The 21,942-nt window shown below is 42.5% G+C and overlaps 1 protein-coding gene and 1 long non-coding RNA gene across 3 annotated transcripts in view; one reads left to right on the top strand and one right to left on the bottom strand.

Moving 5' to 3' along the window:
• Window positions 1-21,665, top strand: part of Fbxl7 (F-box and leucine-rich repeat protein 7) — a 355,111-nt gene extending 333,446 nt beyond the window's left edge. The window contains exons 2-3 of one of the 2 annotated variants that reach the window (XM_006520106.4): window positions 9,067-9,678; window positions 18,299-21,665. In XM_006520106.4, coding sequence (XP_006520169.1) covers window positions 9,081-9,678; window positions 18,299-19,035 — 1,335 coding nt within the window. In that variant the 5' untranslated portion in view covers window positions 9,067-9,080 and the 3' untranslated portion in view covers window positions 19,036-21,665. The remainder of the gene's footprint in view (window positions 1-9,066; window positions 9,679-18,298) is intronic. The other variant, NM_176959.3, reaches the window with a different exon arrangement.
• Window positions 1,898-14,979, bottom strand: Gm52206. The gene is made up of 3 exons (XR_003951618.1): window positions 14,754-14,979; window positions 2,843-2,934; window positions 1,898-2,015 (listed from the first exon to the last, which is right to left on the bottom strand). It is a non-coding gene; the product is annotated as a predicted gene, 52206 (long non-coding RNA).
• Window positions 21,666-21,942: the final 277 nt, after the last annotated feature.

Raw genomic sequence — 21,942 nt, 5'->3', positions numbered from 1 at the left:
CCTAACTGTGCAGAGAAATAGGTGGAATTGTTTCCAGCTTTCAAAGGGGTAATTTACAGAACATGAAGTTTCCGTGATTTTCACTGATCTTACAAACTTCCTGTGGCAGAAAACATGTGGGAGTTCAATTAACTATCTTCTCATAACAAGTTTCCCCTAAAGTTAAGACATTGACGTTCTGCGGTAATAATTGTTTTCGTATCTGCCTACCACTTCAAGCATTATTCAATTAATGGGTTTTAACATAAAATTAGATTATTAAAGTAATGTGGGATTGCATTATCATATATGGAAATTTAAGTCATTTTCCATAAATAGGGAATGGATTTCTTAAAAAAGAGAAGCGAATTCTAATGACTACAACTACGTTGTTACTTTTACCTGAGAGACGTGAACAAACGTCTGTTCATCTTGGATGGGGCACAAAGGAGAGAACAAAAAAAAAGGGGGGGGGATTCCACTGAAGCCCGGCTGCCTGGCTTGTGGAGCTCTTTTTTTATTTTTTTAGATTTATTTATGAGTACACTGTCTCTGTCTTCTGTCTTCAGACGCACCAGAAGAGGGCATCAGATCCCATTACAGATGGTTGTGAGCCACCATGTGGTTGCTGGGACTTGAACTCAGGACCACTGGAAGAGAAATCAGTGCCAAATTGAGCTCGTGGAGCTTTTAATTGAAATAGTGGTTACTTACATGCGTGTATTGTGTGGGATTACTTACAAGAGTGTGAGCGATGTAATGGCAGCTATACCGTTGGACCAGAAGCTCTCACCCTCCGGAGAAATAGTTAATGAATTTTCGGCACCATTAGGGATGAGGGGAGCTTCCTGTGTCTCATGCTCTCTCCACTTCCATGAGGGAGTGGTAGTGAGCTCCTTTCGGAAGGGTCACATGCAGGTAATCACAACGGCTTTAATAACATGACAGCAGAGCCATGTAATGCCTGAAAGACTGAGATTGCCGATCCTCCACCCCTCTGTCAGCTCTTACATTCATCATGCTCCTGTTGTCCCTCGCTCTCTGTTCTCTCTCTCTCTCTCTCTCTCTCTCCCTCTCTCTCTCTCTCTCTCTCTCTCTCTCTCTCTCTCTCTCTCTGTGTGTGTGTGTGTGTGATAAATATATGACTGTTTTCTCTCATTTAGGAGAAAAGTGAACCAGTATGCCACAGCAGCAACTTATAACAGATTGGCCACTTATATGTACTGATAGAAACTTCCATCTACTGCAAAAACAAGCTTCCCTAACCAATAGCTGTTGTGTAAGTTTTCCTGGAGAGACATGATTGAGGATGCTACCCTCATGTCTCCTTAACATTCTACTTTACATGAGAAACTTTCTTCCAGACAGACTTGTGCCTTTTCATAAATTCTACGGGCAACATAACTGCTGCCATATTGCATATATGCTTACATTTGGGGACTGGGATAGAGTGTAGCTTCTCAGTCATGTGTGAAGCATCTCCATACTCATGTGTCAAACCTCATCTATTTCAGTGAGGTGCCTCATCCACACTAAATAGCTCTTTCACCATGACTTTTTCTATTGGAGACATTCCAGGCTTATTTGTTTACTTGCTGAAGTAGCAGTGGTACTTATAATATAATCTTCTTTGGTTCTGTAATGTCCCAATTTGGGCACCAAATATTACAATATTTCTCCTGGGGAAATATGAACAAATATCTATTCATGAAGTATAGTACCAGTGACAGACCAGAGAGATGAGTCTGTGCAAGTCTACCTTGGTGAACTAATGAGTTTAATCAGACTCCGTACAGTAGGATGGGGGAGTGGTTATTTATAGGACCATGGAAAGCCTATGGACAGGTAAGCAAAAGAAAAACCCAGGCACACGTGCCAGTTAACTGAATATGTGTCCTCAGAAATGTACATGACCTCATACACTTCTTGACACTTAGGGCCCAACCTTGTAAGGGTCTCATATACATGATCACAACTCTTCTGATCTCCAGGTGACAATATCCATGTCTTCCCCAGAAGAGCAAACTCCATTGCAACTACAAAAAAAAAAAATTGAGTAAAATTTTTATGAAACCTACCTAAATATTTCTGCATATTCAAGACTTTGAAACTGAACCTTGATTTCTTTTGGTGAACTGGGGAAATCAGCAGTCTAATGATATTGTATAACCATCATAGACTATGTGTGCTTAGATAGATTATTGAGGTTTGAAAGGAATGCCCCTTCCCTGTGTTTGAATACTTGAGTTCTAGATGATGGCGCTGTTTTGAAACGTAGAAGCATAAGGAGGTGGAACCTCTAGAGGAAACCAGTCACTGGAGATGCACCTTGAGGTCATACAGCCCAATTCCATTTCCTGGTCACACTGCTTCGTCTTCCAAGGTGTGAGGGATCTGAACTATCTATACCTGCCACTCTGGAGCCTGAGCATAGACATGCCGTGACAGACTGTTTCCCCTCAAAATGTAAGCCAAAGTAAATGCTTCCTCTATGAATTCTTACTTAGGTTGTTTCCTGTCAGCTCTTTGATCATGGCAAATGGAAAAGTTAAGTAACAAATCTTGTCAGAAGGGAAGCTTCTAACAGCATTGGCACTGTCTCAGGAAGGATGCCTACATTCTTCCCATTAAGGAATAATTGAAAGCCGTACCACTGCGACATTTTACATACAAGAAAGAGATGCAGATGCTAGAAGTCAACATTGAAAAAAAAATTCAAGCCAACGCAAATCTGTGAATTATGATTAGATTTGGTTTTTAAGCCATCTGATCTTCTTTTGGACATGTTGCAAGCAAGGTCCAAAGAAGTGAATCTGTACATTTCACTGATTTTATTTATGAGTTACAGAGCAGAGAGACTTACCTACTTCCATGGCAATGTGACTATTTTCTTCTGGAAGAGCAGAAGGCAAATCAGAATGAATCAAAGTCACAGGCTACATAGCTTTGGGGAAGCTAAGTTCAAACATAAATGAAGAGTTGTATATCAGAATAGGCCTTACACACTAGCATGAGAAAAGTCACATTATTTTCATTGAAATTTTACAAGCCAGTTACCAGGGAGAAACCCATATGGGGATGGCCCATGTGGCTGGCAAAGCAGGTATTTTCTTCTCAACAAGACTTTAAATCAGCATTTATTTGATTCTGGAGGCATCACCTTGTGATAGCAGTCCCAATAAGAACCCTTAAATCCCCAAATCAACTCCCTCCACATGAAATGCAAGTTTAACCTTCCCTGTATAAATTTCCACTTTATAGCAGCCAGTGCCTTAAGTGGCTCCTAGATAGTTTATATGATCTGAACCAATTTTAAGAAAATATTTTTTAATAAAACTAAGAGATAAATGATAGCTTGGAGTCTATTAGTTTTTCCCTAGCTAGGTTTTATAGATCTATTTTCTTAAAGCTCAAGTTTAAGATAAGAAAGGAACCCTTCCTTTTATTGCAGTAGTTCTTGAGAAGAAAACTGAATTGTAATAGAAGCATGTTACAACAAAGCTTCGGTCCTCCATCCATCCATCCATCCATCCATCCATCCATCGGGGGTCAGGGGTGGGGAAAAGGGTAGGCTTGTAAATTTTGACTTTGAAAATCCAGAGTCATGTAAATAGAATTTCTAGAGTGTATACAGCCGTGGTTTGAAAATAAAAACTACAAAACTAGACAGTCAGCTAGTTAGAAGAACATGCTACTAAAAAGCATGTGCATAAGAGGCACCATGAATATTTCAATATTGTACTGATTACTCGGGATATAAAATTGAGTTTTGGAACTATAAAAAAAAAAGATCCTCCCCAGAAAAAATTAAGTTCTTTTTTATATTTATAAATTCAGAGTAACTCAAGAATTTCTTTAAAAGACATTTTCCTATACCAATCAAGTACTTGAAAGTAATTTACGAAATCAATAAAGCCAGGAAGCTTTTAAAGAATCTACAAACTTTTACTTTATTCCACAGATGACTATATCTATATTCATAAAGTACTATTATTTTTATTTTGGTTAAACATAACCATTGTGTCAAGATTTGCATTTTTTTACAAAATTATAAAAACACTTACTAAAATACTGTTTAACACTATTTTTCACTGTTAGTAGCTTCTACATTCATTGTTCTTATGCTGTATGATTGCTCCATTTCTTTTTTAAGACTTAAAAAACCTTATCTGTCCTATACCACACCACACTGTCTGTTGTGGGACTTGGGGGCATCTTCATTATAGTCATTTGTCTGTCTCCCTAGAGGACTACAAGGAATTGAAGACAACTAAGGGTGTGCTGTGGAGACTCTGAAATGGTGCCAAGGGAGAGCCAGGAGGGGGGTTGGGATGTATGGGTTATAATCCAGTAAGAGACCCTTGCTGGACCTCAAGGAAGCATGAGGAACAGTATAAAACTGAAATGCCTACCCCTTCCCCTGCCCTAGTCAGCCTATTTCTTGTAATCCATCCTGTGTCCCAATGATACCAATGTATTTTTCCCATCCTTCGGCTCCATACCTTCCCAGGGTCCTCAGGAGACTGGTCACAAAATCCACATTTTATTCTAAGACTATGCCATTTCTCATTTTTATCTCCTGTTCAACTTTCATGACCCTTGAACTATTCTAATTTCTATCTTTCCTCTGCTCTTACATATTTATAATTGACAATATATTCTCTGTATTTTTTAAATGTGTGTGTGTGTGTTTATGTGTATGTATATGTGAGTATAAATTATGTGAGTGTATATGAGTATGTGCCTATGTGAATGCAGACATGTTTGTACTATGATTCATGTGAAGAGATCATAGGAAAGCTTAGGTGTTGTTTTATAGCATTTCACCGTGTTTGTGATAGGGTCTCTTGCTACCATGGTTGTATTGCTGGATTGTTTGGCTGGAAAGCTTCCAAAAACTCTCCTGTCTCTGCTCCCCATTTCACCACGAGAGTGCCACAGCCGTCAAAGTGTGCTGCTGAGCTTGGCTCTACATGGTTTCTGCATCTCCAAACTCAGGTCATCTATCCATTTACCACCAGTTATTGTATCTGCTGAGCTCTGTCTCAGCCCATCATTCCAGCTCTGATATTTGATTCTAACCAAGTGTGTCCTTTTGCAGTCTTTATCAGCTTTTCTGGTAGATTTCTGTCTACCTACTCTATTGCAAAGTTCATCCTCACTCACAGGCCACTTACCAGCAGATCCTCACGCTGCAGGGCACATCCTTAGACAGTTTCACTGCTGTGAGAACAGCATATACAGAAGTCAGGCAGCCCGAAGGCTACAATTAATAAACCGACATAATGTAATATGGATAATGTCAGACATGGCATCTATATATGACCCAAATGTGATTATGTGGTACTTAATTTGCCCTTAACAGATTCTATTACCATTTTATGCACTTGTTTATGTATAAACAAAATAGGTTCAAAGAGTGTCTTCTGGTTGAGCAGTAGCCTTGGTGGAGTTTAAATTATCACCAGCCTTTATACAAGCTTTGGAAAATACTTTAGTACGTTGTGAAAAGTCTTCCTCCTTTAGGATTTGTTGTGTTTTCCCTTACTGACACTTTCCTTCAAATGCTGATCAAGAGTCATTTGGTTATAACAGAATTCTAAAATATGTATTATTTTGTGTACTAAAGGGATTTTGTCGGCATGTATATCTGTGTGTTGTGTGCGTATCAGGTAATTGCCAAAACCAGGAGAGGGCATCAGATCTTCTGAGACTGGAGTTACAGACTGTCGTGAGCCACTGTGTGGGTGCCAGGAATTGAACCCGGTTCCTTTAGAAGAGCAACAAGTGCTTAACCACTGAACCATCCCTTTCAACTCCCATAAACTGGAATCTGATAACAACTGGTGCTACTAATGACTGACTGGACACTTAATAGAAGCATTTGGTCCAGTATCTTTGGTTTGATACTTTTCTTTACAAAGCTCATATTCCTGTTTCAAAACACCCCCTGAGAGTGTGTGGCTGCTTCCTCATACCTTTTAGAAATGTCCTCATCTCATTGAAGAGAAAGACAAAGAAAAATAAGGTTTGATAGCCAATTTTTATGTAAATAAACACAAAAGCCTATCCAGTATTAAGATGGCCACTAATGGCCTCTTCAGGTTGGGGTTAAATTGTATTTTAGTTCAGTATTTTACATAGCACTTTCCTGCTGAAATAAACCATGAGCTTTGTATTCAAGGTGGCAAGTAGGTAGATTTTACTAAGAAGAGCTATTTAAGACTGAAAACAAGTTGATGTCCTCACAGTCTCAGTTCACACGTAGTTGGCCATTTTCAACTTGCTGTATCCTAGTGTTGGAAGACAGAAGAGGGTTGTCTTCATGTTGATGTATCCTCGAGCTACTCTTCCAAGTGCTTTTGCAGTGTTGGCATAGAGGTCCGTCCTTCTTTCTAAGCTTACTTGAAAAAGTCAGCAGCTAATACCAGTGCCATTTAGCTGCTTAGCCGGAAAGGATGGGTGGGAAGAAGAATTATGTATAAAGGGTGGATTGGTGTTTCTGCATTTGCTGGTGCACATGATATCTGCTACCTGAGACATAGGTGGTTCCTGTGTGAAGTGGAAGCTATATTCTGTCTTTTCAGTGTACCAACATGATGTGGTATCTTGATAGCTCCATGAGTCATCTGTTTCTATAAGCCATATCTTGTGTCAGCAAATAGCTCCTTGACTTATTGTCTAGCAACTGTTCTATTTATAATCAAATATAATCAAGTGCATGTCTAAATGGAAATGTATATACATGTATTATTCACCTTTTAAGCTTAAAATTTGGATTTCATATGTTTAAGACAATATCAAGAAAGGTATTTTGTGACAACTTCTAGGTATGCTTATCTCAAGATTAGACCATCATTTTATTGTTTTGTAAATATCAGGTGTTATTTATTCAGTTATGATTATAGCCTTCTGAAAGCTCTCAAAGAATTCTGTACCTTTTGGAAAGTCAGCCTGAGGAACCCAACAAATCTTGTATGTGCTCCTGGTAAAACAGATATCAACTTTCTTGGAACAAATCCTCTATCCTCTATCCTCTATCCTACACACACACACACACACACACACACACATAGTGTGAACAATAAAGAACTGTTAAATTCCTTCTAGAGTTCCCATGGATAAACTCTAGGTGGGCTGGCAAGAGGAGCTATCAAAGAAAGAGGTGCCTAACTTTCCCAACCCAGAATCCTCCTCAAAGTTGTAGAAGCTGCTGTCTCATTCTGAGTATGAAGTCCTGTAACACCCAGGTATGTTTACAGAGAGAGAGAGAAAAAAAAATGACTAAAATAGTCATCACAGGCACAGCTGTGCTAAGCACTCTGGATGTATTTGTACTGTCCCCCTCAGGGCTGAGGCATGAGAGTGAGGAAAAGTAAAGCCAGGGGAGAGTCCTGTTGTAAAAGTTATCTCTTCCCCTCTAGTAAACATAGCGTGAGTCTAACTTACACGTCAGGGCCTTACTGCAGTGTCCCACAGACAAGCTTACACATCTCTCCAAGATGAATGAAACCTAAGCCATCGAGACAGAGGATTTCAGAGCCTTCATAGCTCCTTAAGCATCAGGGTTGAGAGCCTCAAATTGTCTCTCCTTCTGGGAAGTAATTCCTTGGGGATGTACAATGGTATGAATTGGTGTGATGATAAGTGAGAGGTTATTTTGGGATTCCTAATTTCCTCTTATGTTCAAGGTTTTCTTTCCTTAAAGACTTACTGTCTTTGTCCCTGGATACACAAAAGAATTAAACCTTTAGACCTGTACTGAAAGGCAAATATGACTGAGTCACAATTTAGTAAAGTATTGTATTCTCCAGGTAAAAGAATATATTTTTTAAATATATGTTCTGCCTCTATCTCTTCCCACATAAACACATATGGGTGTGTGAGTTTATAAGTGCATATTTAAATAAAATATGTTGAGTTCATTATTTCCTAAATAATCTTTATATAAAATTTATACTAAGTTTGTTTGTAAAGAGAGAGACTAAATTCTTGTACATAGATAAAGGGAAATGATCTGGAGGGTTCTCTTTGAGTAATATGAAGATTTCTTTCTTTTAGATTTATTTTTAATTATGTGTATATGTCTGGGAACCAGTTTGTGTCTGTGAGCGAATGGTACTCACAGAAACATCACATGCCCCTGCAGTTAAGAGTTACAGACCCTTGTGAGCCACCGAAAATCGCGAAATGAAATGCGGGACCTCTGAAAGAACAGCATATGCTCTTAATGGATGTGCTCTCTCTAAGCTTCTGAGGAATCCTTAATCCCTCCAAAACTTTGAAACTACTTAGGTCCTCACCACCGGGAGCTCAGGGAACTCACTGTGTTCAAGGAACAGAGTGGGGCTTTCATTGTTCGAATGCATAAAGTTAGTTAGAAGGAAGAATGAATTTCTGAGGACTGGGGCCTGACCTGATTACAGAAAGCCTGGTGGCTCCCCTACTCCGGGGAACAGTCGTCAGAACGCAAGGGTCAACATGGCAGAGCAAGTGAATACACCGGGGCCAGTGGGTTCTTCACGCATGCCAGAGACTCTCTTCGGAAACACCGTGCCCACTTCACTTGTAAAATGCAGGACAATCAACTACCTCTTCAGTATATGTTAGGGAAAAAAATCCCATCCTGGTAAGGTTTCGCCCTAGAAACAGTGCAACTTTGGAGTTGTGCCTTTTACATGCTCAGCACTGAGGGAGATGGGAGAACGGGAACATGCGGTGAATTTGCCCCTGGTCTGCACAGCGGCCTCTCTAGCCTGGTCTATTTATGTGAGACAAGGTTGTGGTGGCCATGCCTGCACCATCTCTGTTGTTCACAACTGCTTGTGTACGCTTAGCAGGGCTGAGCCACTGAAGTGAAAAGAAAGCCCAGGCCTCACCGGTGAATGCTGCCGCTTGCTTGCCCTGGTGTGGAGCTCCACTGTGAGAAGCTTCACAGAAGGGTGGGGCATGCTGCTTATGCTCTGAAGGAGCACAGGAGTGAAGGCCATCAGGGAGTGTTACTGTTGCCCCCGTGTGTCTTTTCCTTCCAGCTCACTGTTCTATAAACCCCTCATTCTTACCTGTTTGGTCTCTTTCCTTTGGCAGATTCTGACTTGAGCATGCGCACACTGAGCACGCCCAGCCCAGCCTTGATATGCCCACCGACTTTGCCAGGATTTCAGAATGGAAGGGGTTCGTCCACATCTTCATCCTCCATCACCGGGGAGACAGTGGCTATGGTTCACTCCCCGCCCCCGACCCGCCTCACTCACCCACTCATTCGGCTCGCCTCCAGACCCCAGAAAGAGCAAGCCAGCATAGACAGGCTCCCGGACCACTCCATGGTGCAGATCTTCTCCTTCCTGCCCACCAACCAGCTATGTCGCTGTGCACGTGTGTGCCGCCGCTGGTACAACCTGGCCTGGGACCCGCGCCTCTGGAGGACTATCCGTCTCACTGGAGAGACCATCAATGTGGACCGTGCCCTGAAAGTACTGACCCGCAGGCTTTGCCAGGACACCCCCAATGTGTGTCTCATGCTGGAGACTGTCATTGTCAGTGGCTGCCGGCGGCTCACAGACCGGGGGCTTTATACCATTGCACAGTGCTGTCCAGAACTGAGGCGCCTGGAAGTCTCAGGATGTTACAATATCTCGAACGAGGCTGTCTTTGATGTGGTGTCACTCTGTCCCAACCTGGAGCATCTGGATGTGTCAGGTAAATGGAAACTGACCTCAAAATCTGGATATTCCTAACGTACCACTTCAGAGTAGTATGGATATTACTACTCCATACAGGGTCCCCTTCTTTTATTAGTATTTTATTTATGTTTTATTTAATTATGTGTATATGTTTATCTGTGTGTGGGTATGTGCATGTGAGTGCCGATGCTCACGAAGTCCACAAGAGGGCATTGTGTACCCTGAAGCTGGAGTTAAGGCAACTGGGGGCTGCCCATCATGGATGCTGAGATCTAACCTCAAGTCCTCTGGAAGAGCAGGGTGCACTCTTAACCACAGAACCATGTCTCCAGCCCCCAGGGTCTCCTTACCAGGGATATACAGTGAATGGTCGATAGGCTAACCGGTCAGAAAATATCTCACTATGGAGCCATATCCCTGAAAACCAGAAGTAGCCCTTGCATTTTAATATCTGCTTCCTGAAGGAACTGGGGGCACCTTGGTCCTGATAGTTTTCATCAGTACACCTTAATTGTATCCTTATACTCCAGAACAACTATGCATAATGGAAAAAAATCTAATTAAGCTAAAGAGCTCATTTAAACAGGTAGTTCAGTACCTCACCTTTGTATTTATTAAGTCAGTAGAGCCTGTGAGAGCCATAGTAAAAGCCACAGTGATGCCCCTGAATGCAAATCCTGAACTGAATGGTCAGCCACAGAGAGTAAAACCCAGGCCTGGGAGCTGTGCTCACAATAGCTTGCTTTTCCCTAACCACTGGGGAAGCCTGTCATGGTCAGATGACGCCCCCTTTTGTCTTTCCTTTGGGTTATTTTTACAGCTCTTTTAAAGCATGTTCTCAGTTACACATTACAAGGGCAGGGTCCATTGAATCTGACTTTTCATTCTTTGGAAAATGGAAGGAAATCCCAGTATAATTGCTTCACTTAAAAGTCTCTCTTAGGCAGGAAGAATTAAAGCCCAGAGTCAAACTTTGGTGCCAGACGGGACCCATCCCGAATAGCAGTATAGCACACACACACCCTATTATTTTTATCTCGTCTGCCATACAGTCAAAAGATGAACATTCAAGAGGTTGGAATATGTCAGATTTGTCAGAGAGGTTTAAAAAAATCAGAAGCATGAGCTGTGTCCTCAGGAATGGTCAGGCAAGGGTCAAGAAGTAAAAACCCACTGTGTTAGGCAAGTAAAGAGAATTTGGGATTTACAAGAATCTGGGGTAAATGATGCCCTTCAAAAAAAAAAATTGGAGGTAGAACAGCCTTCAGCTTGTTCTGTCTTTCAGAAGCCGACATCTGAAAATATTTCAGCTGACAGCCCATTATTTTTGCAGATTCTTTCTCTGGCTGGAAAGCTGCTTACTGCTCTTCTACTAGAACTGGCTTCAGGACAAAGCCATCATTACTGAGTGTTCGATTAGTCATGAGCAGCCATTGGCAGACAGAAGTGGGGAACAAGGAGGCTTTCTTAAATTCTCCATCCAAGGAACTCTGGAGAGCATGGAGCATGTGATGTGGTGGAGGATGACTCGTTTCTAAACCAAGATGGGGGACAGTTCGCTCAGCTCTGAGAGCTATAACCTGATGTGTTTTCTCTTTAGCTAAGAAGCAAAATTGACAAACTCTTCATCATTCTTGTCATGGGAACACTCGGTTGTGTTTTTCTCAGAATAGAACATGACTTGTTGGGAATCCCCAGATTTATCACAGCAGGCTCCAGGGTACCCTTCACAGAGAATGCAAGTAACTGTGGTCTCTTTTTGAGGTCCTTTTGAATTTTTTTTTACTTTTTCCAATTTTTGATTAGGTATTTTCTTCATTTACATTTCCAATGCTATCCTGAAAGTCCCCTATACCCTCCCCCCTCCCTGTTCCCCTACCCACCCACTCCCACTTTTTCACCCTGGTGTTACCCTGTACTGGGGCATATAAAGTTTGCAAGACCAAGGGGCCTCTCTTCCCAATGATGGCTGACTAGGCCATCTTCTGCTACATATGCAGCTAAAGACACGAGCTCTTGGGGTTACTGGTTAGTTCATATTGTTGTTCCTCCTATAGGGTTGCAGACCCCTTAGGCTCCTTGGGTACTTTCTCTAGCTCCTCCATTGGGGGACCTGTGATCCATCCAATAGCTGACTGTGAGCATCCACTTTTGTGTTTGCCAGGCACTGGCATATCCTCACAAGAGACAGCTATATCAGGGTCCTTTCAGCAAAATCTTGTTGGCGTATGCAATAGTGTCTGCATTTGGTGGCTGATTATGGGATGGACTTTTGAAATTCTTAAATGGCTGAAACAGCCACTTTGGCTATTTAGGAATAACATTTTTGAGATTTCTGGCCTGAGTGGGCTTGCTGCATGACCTGACTATCAGCGTTACTAAGTCTTGCTAGTTGTCCTCTACCTCGATGTCATTTTCTAGCTTATACATGTTTGTATAGCTACCTGACAGGTTGCCTATAACACCACAGATCTATACATCTATGCAGAAGAACAAAAGGGGGCCAGTAAAAGGCACAACTCCAAAGTTGTACTATTTCTAGGAAGAAATCTTACCCAGATTTGATTTTTCCTAACATATCTTGAAGAGGTAGTTGATTGCACTGCATTTTATGGCTTATGATGGAGTTTCACATATGGCTGAGTGGAGATGGACTTGAAAAGTTTAGCAAGTTGGATTTAAGGATGGGTTTTTCCTCAATACTTGCTGAAAGTTTCTCCCAATATGGCAGTGTGATTGCGCCAAAATAGACACAGGCATCAGAAGGTTGCCAAAGCTGTCCTTACCTGACACCACACCTTGGTTTTAAGCTGGCTTCAGATAGTGGCTCTTAGATAACAGTAAACTTGAGTTTGAAAGTCTCACTTTCTCTTGTGAGACTATGCCGGGGCCTAGCAAACACAGAAGTGGATGCTCACAGTCAGCTAATGGATGGATCATAGGGCTCCCAATGGAGGAGCTCGAGAAAGTAGCCAAGGAGCTAAAGGGATCTGCAACCCTATAGGTGGAACAACATTATGAACTAACCAGTGCCCCGGAGCTCTTGACTCTAGCTGCATATATATCAAAAGATGGCCTAGTCGGCCATCACTGGAAAGAGAGGCCCATTGGACTTGCAAACTTTATATGCCCCAGTACAGGGGAACACCAGGGCCAAAAAGGGGGAGTGGGTGGGCAGGGGAGTGGGGGTGGGTGGATATGGGGGACTTTTGGTATAGCATTGGAAATGTAAATGAGCTAAATACCTAATAAAAATGGAAAAAAAAAGTCTCACTTTCTTTTCTAGATTTCAAATCCTCTAGATGACATGAAGTTACCTGGCCCAAATTTAGCCAGGCAGAAAAGGCTCGTGTTTATTATTACTATATTTTCAAATCACTGATAATTACTATAGCTGGGTATGGTATCCTGTTATCATCACAAATTACCTCTTATTGATATTTTAGAAATAACTAGGATGTATTAAAATCAACTCATTTTCAAAACATAAAATGTAATTGTTGCCAGTAAAGTTCCTTCAAAGTTGTCTCCAACAGGACACCCGAGGCCCACCCCTTTTTTCCCCCTAATCTTTTCCTTCCAATCAGCAGAATCCTATACAGGCGTGTAATTTCCTAGAACCTTGGGACCACAACCTCTCCTCTGCCTGCCTGCCTGCCTGCCTGCCTGCCTGCCTGCCTGCCTGCCTGCCTGCCTGCCTGCCTGCCTGCCTGCTGCAACATTAACTACATCAGCTGCTCATTTTTACACCTCGTTCCACACTCCACATGTCCAACTTCTGGACACTTTTTCAAGTTGTAAGCCTAAATTTTCATACATAAAACCTCCTACTGCTCTCCATCTAAGACTTCACTGAGATTCATGTTTTTCCCTAACTCAGGTAAGGCCCCCCAAAAGTTGCCCTTCTGTGATCCAAATCCTCATTCTTCTACAAGAAATAATCTGCAGATCCCAAACACAAAATGCCCGTGGTGCATCCGGTCATGAGCGTTGACCTATCTGGGTTCCATGCTAGCCTCATTTCTGCTCCCGCCCCAGTCCTTCTCAACAACTCACTTAAAAGACTTGGCCATTTCTCAGGTAGAACCTCACCCGGGCACAGTCTTCCGCACCTTATGTCTAGTGAGCTAAAATTTGCTCTAGGTGTCTACATTTTCATCATAAGCAGGTAGAACAACACCTTTGGATTTACATTCTGGGACATGCATATTTTGAAGCCCCCCCCCCCAACTTTTTTTCAAGTCATGAGCTTTTTTTTTTTTTTTATAGACAGAGAGGAGAGATTTTTGTGTTGTGTTTTAGGATCTCTTAGTTAGGTGACAATGGAAGTGCAGATGCCTGAGATGCTAATTTTGAAAGAGCGCAAGTCTCCTTGGTCAATGCACCACTCAGAATTGTTAATGCTGGAGAAGAGCTTCAAGGGTTAGGATGCCTTGCACTTAACATGAGTTCATTGTGTTGACATTGCTCCTGCTTTTCTGAGAAATGTGAAACACTCCATGAACAGCAATGATGGCTGTTTTATTATTGTATTGTTATGAACAGGCTTAGAAGTTAGCCATCGACCGATGGATCAGACTGCCTGGCATTCTTGAGAAAGGGCAGATGCATACCCACACACATACATGCACAAATGAGAGTAAATCCTGATTAGGGAAAATTCATGACAGCTGCAATTAAGCCTTGTTAAACTGTTGTTGTTCATCTTAGTGGAATACTGTTCATTTGCAACCCTTTTTCTTGGACTTTAAGGAACCTGTCCCCTGCCCACCTCCCACCCTGTTCTGGCCCCAGCCAGTCATTCCTTATTTTTCCTTAAATCCTTCCTGAAAACCTAATGTACTCTCCATAAACATTCCTCACTCCTGAAGGCACTCACTAATTTCTTGTCTCTCATGTCTGTCTTCCTCTTTTTCAGCATCTGGACTTAACATCTGTGTATCCAAGTTATTCCTCTTTGATGATCTCCTTAAATATAGCTGCTTTGAAGAGCTCACTCACCTAGTATCTTCGTGTTTGCTTCTTGATGGCACATCTACTGCTAATCTCTGTGTGACCCACAGTTCTGTACACATCATAGTCATGTCTTACCTCACTCTTGTCACTGAAACTGTGCACAGTTATCAAGCTTGCTCCAGACTGGGTGTAGGAAAGAGGAGGCAGTTTTCATCTTGTAAAACTGGTTTAAATGAATGGTTTCTGAAACTCCCTTCATGTCTGTAAAGTAGGAATGCAAGAACTATCCATTAGTATTACTGAACCATGAAAAAATTTATGTTCTTTCCAATACAAACTCAACAAACCCATAAGAATTAGAGCTAGCCATAACATTAAAATTTATTAATAGACAGCAATACAGGCATATCAAAATCATTTACTGCAACTGTACTAGACTAATATTTTCTTAAATTTGAGACTCTTTTTTAAGACATATTTTCGTCTAAATATTTTGTCTTTCCTGGCACATGACATTTTCTAGATATTAAGAATGTAGAAAGGAAACTAGAACCAAAATAGAAGAATAGAATTTATTATGTAGTAGAATAAAAGAAAAATGCCTTCACGGGCAACACAACAGGAAAAAAAGTTCAAGATATTCCAGATTGTCTTCATCTCAAAGAAAGAAACAAAAGGAAAGGTCAACTTTCAACGCTAACTGCCTCCCAGAAGCCACGTTGCCCCCATCCCCCCCCCCCCCAGAGCATCTGTTTTCTGTGCTTGGTTGTATGCTTCAAACCTTACACTTCTTGTCTTGGAGCACACGACATTTGATCCCTATTATTCCCAGGACCTCCGCTATATCAGAGTTTCCTGGAAATTTTGCCAGAAAGTGAGAGAAAAGTCAGGAAAGTCCACAGCAGCATTGTTGCTCTGCCACAAACAAGCATTAGATATTGAGTTGAGTTGCTAAAACTTGGGGAGGGATCTGGAGTGAAGTACCTGGCCTTGCACCTGCAACAAGGATCTGATAAGAACAGAGAGAAAATGAGGAGGAAATATATATAGTAGAATAGGAGAGGCTCAAATATATATTTCTACAGTATATATTAATGGATATTGACTATTAATATAACATAAATTGGCCTTATAAGCTTATAAAGTAAGATTTGATGAATATTTCACTATAATATGCAATCTTATGATTAAACGGCACAATATGAATGTATAGAGATAGATAATTTTACACAGTTTTATGGGATTAAGAATGATGTCTAGTAATTATCCAAAAATAACTTCTTGGGCATTACCATCCAGGCCTTTAATAGTATTAAGAATAGGATAAAAATATTCATCAAAGTATTTTGTAAATTTCATAAGTCAACACAAATAAAAGGAATTTCTATTAACTATGAAATAAACTATCTTCTGGTGCAGATACACTTGAGCTCATGCCAGAGTCTGAAGACATGTAAATGTTGGGAGTTCAATTCTCCCGTCTGGTCTACTATGGAGAATGTTCCTCTGCAGATCATTTCTTCCCTCCTTCATTCATTCAACAAATACCTATTGTGTGCCAGCTATAAACTAAATACACAAGGTCTGGAGATCAACTTGCCTGAGTCCTTGCCCTGAGGACTGTGCATTCCAGTGTAAGGACACAGCAAGTAAATAACCAGACAGATGAACATGCAGTGCTGCCAACCGAGAGATTAAAATTAAGAGGAAAGTCCAGGGGTGCTAGTTATACAGAGAAGTCCAGGAAAACTCATCCCATAAACGAACATTATCTTGGGGACCTAAGAAAGTTGCAGGTAGCTCCTGGAGCCATCTGAGGAAAACTCCTTCCATAGTGCAGGCCCAGAGGCTGCAGGGCAGGGACAGAGGCAGCAGCGAGGGCTGGGAAATGTCAGGGCCACAGTAGGGCTAGCAGTAAGAGCACAGGGAGACCCTCAGGGGAACTGTTACACCTGAATTTAAATTTGATAGAGAATGGGTACTGTCTCAGTTCAGGTTATACTGTTGTGAACAGATACCATGACCAAGGCAATTCTCATAAGGACAACATTTAACTGGGGCTGGCTTACAGGTGCAGAGTTTCAGTCCATTATCATCAAGGTGGGAACATGGCAGCATCCAGGCAGGCATGGCGCAGGAGGAGCTGAGAGTCCTACATCTTCATCTGAAGGCTGCTAGCAGAATACTGACTTCCAGGCAGCTAGGGTTAGGGTCTTAAAGCCCACACCCACAGTGACACACCTATTCAATCAGGGCCACACCACCTAATAGTACCATTGCCTGGACCAAATATATACAAACTGTCACAGGTACCATCTAAGGGCTATAAGCAATGTTAGGGGGCCATTTCTATGCCTCCAATTACAACTGTATGGAAATCCTGGGGATACAGGCAAAGAAAAAGGACAGGTAGACAGGTTAGAACAATTTAGATGACACTGTTCTCTTCTTCTATCAATGCCTGTTGTGTCAAATCCCAGACATTAACTTCAGCAGATTAGTAGTAACACAAATATCCCATGACTTTGAAAGTCTTTCCTTTTTTGAAAATTTATTTTATTTTTTATTAGATATTTTCTTTATTTGCATTTCAAATGTTCTCCCCTTTCCTAGTTTCCTCTCTGAAATCCCCTATCCCTCCCTCCTCACCCTACTACCAACCCACCCACTCCCACTTCCTGACCTGTCATTCCCCTATACTGGGGCATAGAACCTTCACAGGACCAAGGGCCTCTCTTCCCATTGATGACCGAGTAGGCCATCCTCTGCTACATATGCAGCTCGAGCCATGAGTTCCACCATGTGTTTTCTTTGGTTGGCAGTTTAGTCCCAGGGAGCTGTGCGGGGTACTGGCTAGTTCATATTGTTGTTCCTCCTATGGGGCTGTAAACCCCTTCAGCTTCTTGGGTGCTTTCTCTAGCTCCTTCATTGGGGACCCTGTACTCCGTCCAATGGATGGCTGAAACAACCAACAAAACTAGACACTATTGTGGATGCCAACAAGAGCTTGCTGATAGAAGCCTGATATAGTTGTCTCCTGAAAGTATTTTCTTACATGTTAATTCACTGCATGTCATTCTATTCTTTGAGCACAGAATTGCCAACCACTCACACCAATCATCTCACTGAGATGCAGCAAGGTTGACTTTGTGACTAAGGAAAGATTCCTAAACTAACTGTAAACTCTCAGCCTAGGGAACCCAAAAGGGTCTTCTCAACTGAGTTCCAGTGATCCTCCCATCTCTTCCTTTCATTTCCTTGAATCAAGAAACTACTAGATCACCGCAGCACTTCTAGGGACTTGTAGGGTCATAGCAAGATATTTAGGCACATGGCCTCAGTTCATTACAGCTCCCTTGCAGATAAGGGGCTGTGACCATTTTAAAACAAAGGAAATAAAGTGTGACTTACCCCCCAAACACCCCAAGACAAGTAGCTAATCTTGATTTTTATAACTCTGAAGCCTGCAAATCTCTTAAACTCAAAATTCAGCTAAATTGACAAATAACCCTACAAGTAGAAAACCATTCTGAAAATGTTTCTCTATAGAGATCAAGACCGGAAGTGTTAACCCCTGTGTTTTAGCTAGAGAGAAGGCTGAGAATCGGTTATGGCTCTCTGGAACCAAGTGCCCTTTCTGGCAAGTCTATCTGAGCATGTGTTCTGTATCTTTATTGCAGGGTGCTCCAAAGTGACCTGCATCAGCTTGACCCGGGAGGCCTCCATTAAACTGTCCCCCTTACATGGCAAACAGATTTCCATCCGATACCTTGATATGACGGACTGCTTCGTGCTGGAGGACGAAGGCTTACACACCATCGCAGCTCACTGCACGCAGCTCACTCACCTCTATCTGCGCCGCTGCGTCCGCCTCACAGATGAGGGTCTCCGCTACCTGGTGATCTACTGCACTTCCATCAAGGAGCTGAGTGTCAGCGACTGCCGCTTTGTCAGTGACTTTGGCCTGCGGGAGATTGCTAAACTGGAGTCCCGCTTGAGGTACCTCAGCATCGCCCACTGCGGCCGCATCACGGATGTGGGCATTCGTTATGTGGCTAAATACTGCAGCAAATTACGCTACCTCAATGCGAGGGGCTGCGAGGGCATCACGGACCATGGTGTGGAGTACCTCGCCAAGAACTGTACAAAACTTAAGTCGCTGGACATTGGTAAATGTCCCCTGGTCTCCGACACGGGCCTGGAATCCCTGGCTTTGAACTGCTTCAATCTCAAGAGGCTAAGCCTCAAGTCCTGTGAGAGCATCACCGGCCAGGGCCTGCAGATCGTGGCTGCCAACTGCTTCGACCTGCAGATGTTAAATGTCCAGGACTGTGAAGTTTCCGTGGAGGCCCTGCGGTTTGTGAAGCGCCATTGCAAGCGCTGTGTCATTGAGCATACCAACCCCGCTTTCTTCTGAAGGGACAGCTCCCACGGCGCAATGAGAACCAAACAGTGCTTTGTAAAAGTGTCCCATGTAAGCACCCATACCCATTCACAGCAGCTATTTTTCTTTCTGTAAGGTTCTTAGGAGTCTGGCTTTTATTTTATTATTTTTAATTTCTCATGAGCAAAAGAGGTCAAATAATGAAGGGGAGCCCCAAATTTCTACCATGGTAAACTCTTCCTAGTCAGTTAATTTTTAGATAAATGTCACCAAGGCTGCACCTCAGCAGGCTGGTTATTGTGTCTCAGAAATGCACCTTACCCCCCTTTCCCTCTCCCCTCCTGTCCCCAAGCTACACCCCAGCGTTCCATACTCTCTTCTTCCAACCCTGAAGCAGCTGCAACATTAAGCGTTGAAGAAGGCTCTCTAAAGCTCCTCCTTAAACTATCTGATGGGCGTAAGCCCCACGCCTAAATCCCACACCAAGCAAATTATGGTTAAAGTCCTATTAACACTTCGTATCAGTGTGCAAAGAGCTTCCCTATGTTAATACGTTACGGCAAACCATATGGAGTAAGAGGAGTCATGTTTTCTCCCCTAGCTCTGCCAGTAACTAGCCTTGTCACCTTGGTCAAAACCCCTCACCTTTCTGAGATTGCCACCACCAGAGCCCAGAGGTGAGGGATTAGCCTTCGGCCCATTTTCAAACTGAGAGATGCTCTGCTCAGAGATGCTGCTGAGCAGAAGAGCTCTGTATAAGTCACACACAGGTGGCACTTGTGAGAGAACTGGATATGTAAATGAGTTGTGCGTTCAGGAGTTTCCATGGGCGCTCGGTAAGTCCACACTGGGTTCTGCTCAGGTCTCCCTTTGCTCTCATCCGAGAACCAGCACAACTGTAATGGTGGGCTGGGCTTCTGAACGTTCTTTGCCTTGTTGGATGCTCAGACTCACATCCACACGTGCTCTCGCATTCCCTCGCCCTTCCACGCCCGACTCAGACAGGAGGGCGCCTCATCACAGGAAGCCTCTATCTCTGTCAACTTGCATCCTCTGAGCATTTTCAAACCCAAGTAAGAACCCTTATAAATTTTAATTAACAAGTGAGGCCCAAGGGAACACATGTCCTTAAAGGTTTTCCTAAACCTTCTCAGTGCACATCTGCTATGCTTTAGGCACATCTGTCCTGCAGCCATCGGGGACAGGTGCCGTGGTTCTTTGTTATCCACGTTTCATTGTGACTTCTCTCTTCTATTTATTTCTCCATCACACAAAGCCTCCTGGGGTTAAGTTTGTAAGTGTTTAATTGTACGAATGCCGCCCAGCCCGCTGTCTTCATGTTTTCTACTAAGGGATGTGAAACAGATGTCCAGGTGTTTCAATATTGTTCATTCAAGATGCCAGGCACAGAGAAGAGGCGACACACTGGTGAGACAGAAGCTGATCCACCCACCACAGTCTTGGAACAGAATATTACAATCATTTCAAATTTTGAATTTTTAAGTTGATGGGCTCTTAAGTGGTCCGTTCTGAATAGAAACCAATTTGCTAGTTTCGGTTTTGTTTTGTTTTGTTTTGTTTTGTTTTGTTTTGTTTTTTTAAGGAATCAGATAGCCAGAAAAAAAAATGCTATTGCTTGTTTTCATGAACTTCAGTTGTCTCTTTTTAGTAAACCCAGTACTTTCCACAAAGTCTTCTCTGACCTTCCCCATCACTGGACGGTTCACCCATCTTCTTCTCCAAGTGTTTATCCCCCAGCCCAAGCCTTTCCTGCTGCAAGCCAAGCCTGCTACATTTGTTACAGACCAAGCTTATACACAGCTCGACAACTGCACTCCCACTGTAGGCTCCGGTGTGTACTCTTGTCTTGTGTTGGGAAGGGGAAGTGAAGTGATAAGCCAGAATTTTTTTCAGGAGGTTTCTGTCATTGATCCTGTGAGTCACAGTTTACTCTTCAGTTCACACCATCATCAGGACAGATGGCTGTTCACAGGTATCAGAAAAGAAAGTGAAAAGTTTTGGCTGGGGGCAGAATCTAGGGACAGCCACCAAGATTAGAATCATAAAAGATATTGAAAGTAGCACCCCTCTGCTCTCTGGCCTTGGCTTTACCTAAATCTTGTGATTTGGAGAGTCACAATAGCTTATCTGTAACCCTTGACACTGGGACTTGCCAAATGATCTGGTTCAATACTCCCAGAATGAGCAGAGGGTCCAAAGTGGATCCCTGAGCCATTTTGAATAATTTTATCACCACTGACAGAGTACATCACCTGAGCTGTCTGTCATGTGAGACCCAAGGGACATTTCCAACTTGCTGCCTGCCCAGCACATATGTCTTTCCCAGTTTCTTCCTTCCCCATCTTCTTCGTGCTCTCTGCTCTCCACCAGGGTGGAGGTATGGATCTGTGACAGAGGTTCTTGGGAACAGCTCAGCAGATTTTTGAGACCAATCAAATGGCCTCATTAAGAACTTTATCTGTTTGGAAACATGGCTTCCTTCCTGGCTCTGCTAAACTGAAAGCTCATTTGTTGTTGCTGTTGTTGTTGTTTGTTTGTCCATTTCTCTTTAATTCTAATGTTCACATCATGTCGTGCTGTATGACTCTAGAAAGCCTTAATTTACTTCCACCAAGAAATAAAGCAATATGTTGGTAATCTGACTCAGTTCCATTTTTTAACACTATTACCTGAGGAGGGTGCTGTTCAGATTAGGGCACTGAAAAGCAAGCAAACAGGTAAGCTATAAATAAATAGTTTCTGTTGAAGACAAGACACAGAGCTCACTGCTGCTATTGTCTCTTTAAAGTTGAATCCAAGGTTCTTTTGTCTCCATGGACCATAGAATGTTGCCTTTAAATTGGCAGGTAAGTGAATAATATTACAAGTTGACCCAGGACTTCAGTTCCTTGTCCAGACTCTTCTCCTGAGATTGTGGAA

This window comes from Mus musculus, chromosome 15 (genome assembly GCF_000001635.26).
Source record: "Mus musculus strain C57BL/6J chromosome 15, GRCm38.p6 C57BL/6J".
Lineage (NCBI taxonomy): Eukaryota > Metazoa > Chordata > Mammalia > Rodentia > Muridae > Mus > Mus musculus.
This window is presented reverse-complemented; position numbering and strand designations above follow the sequence as displayed.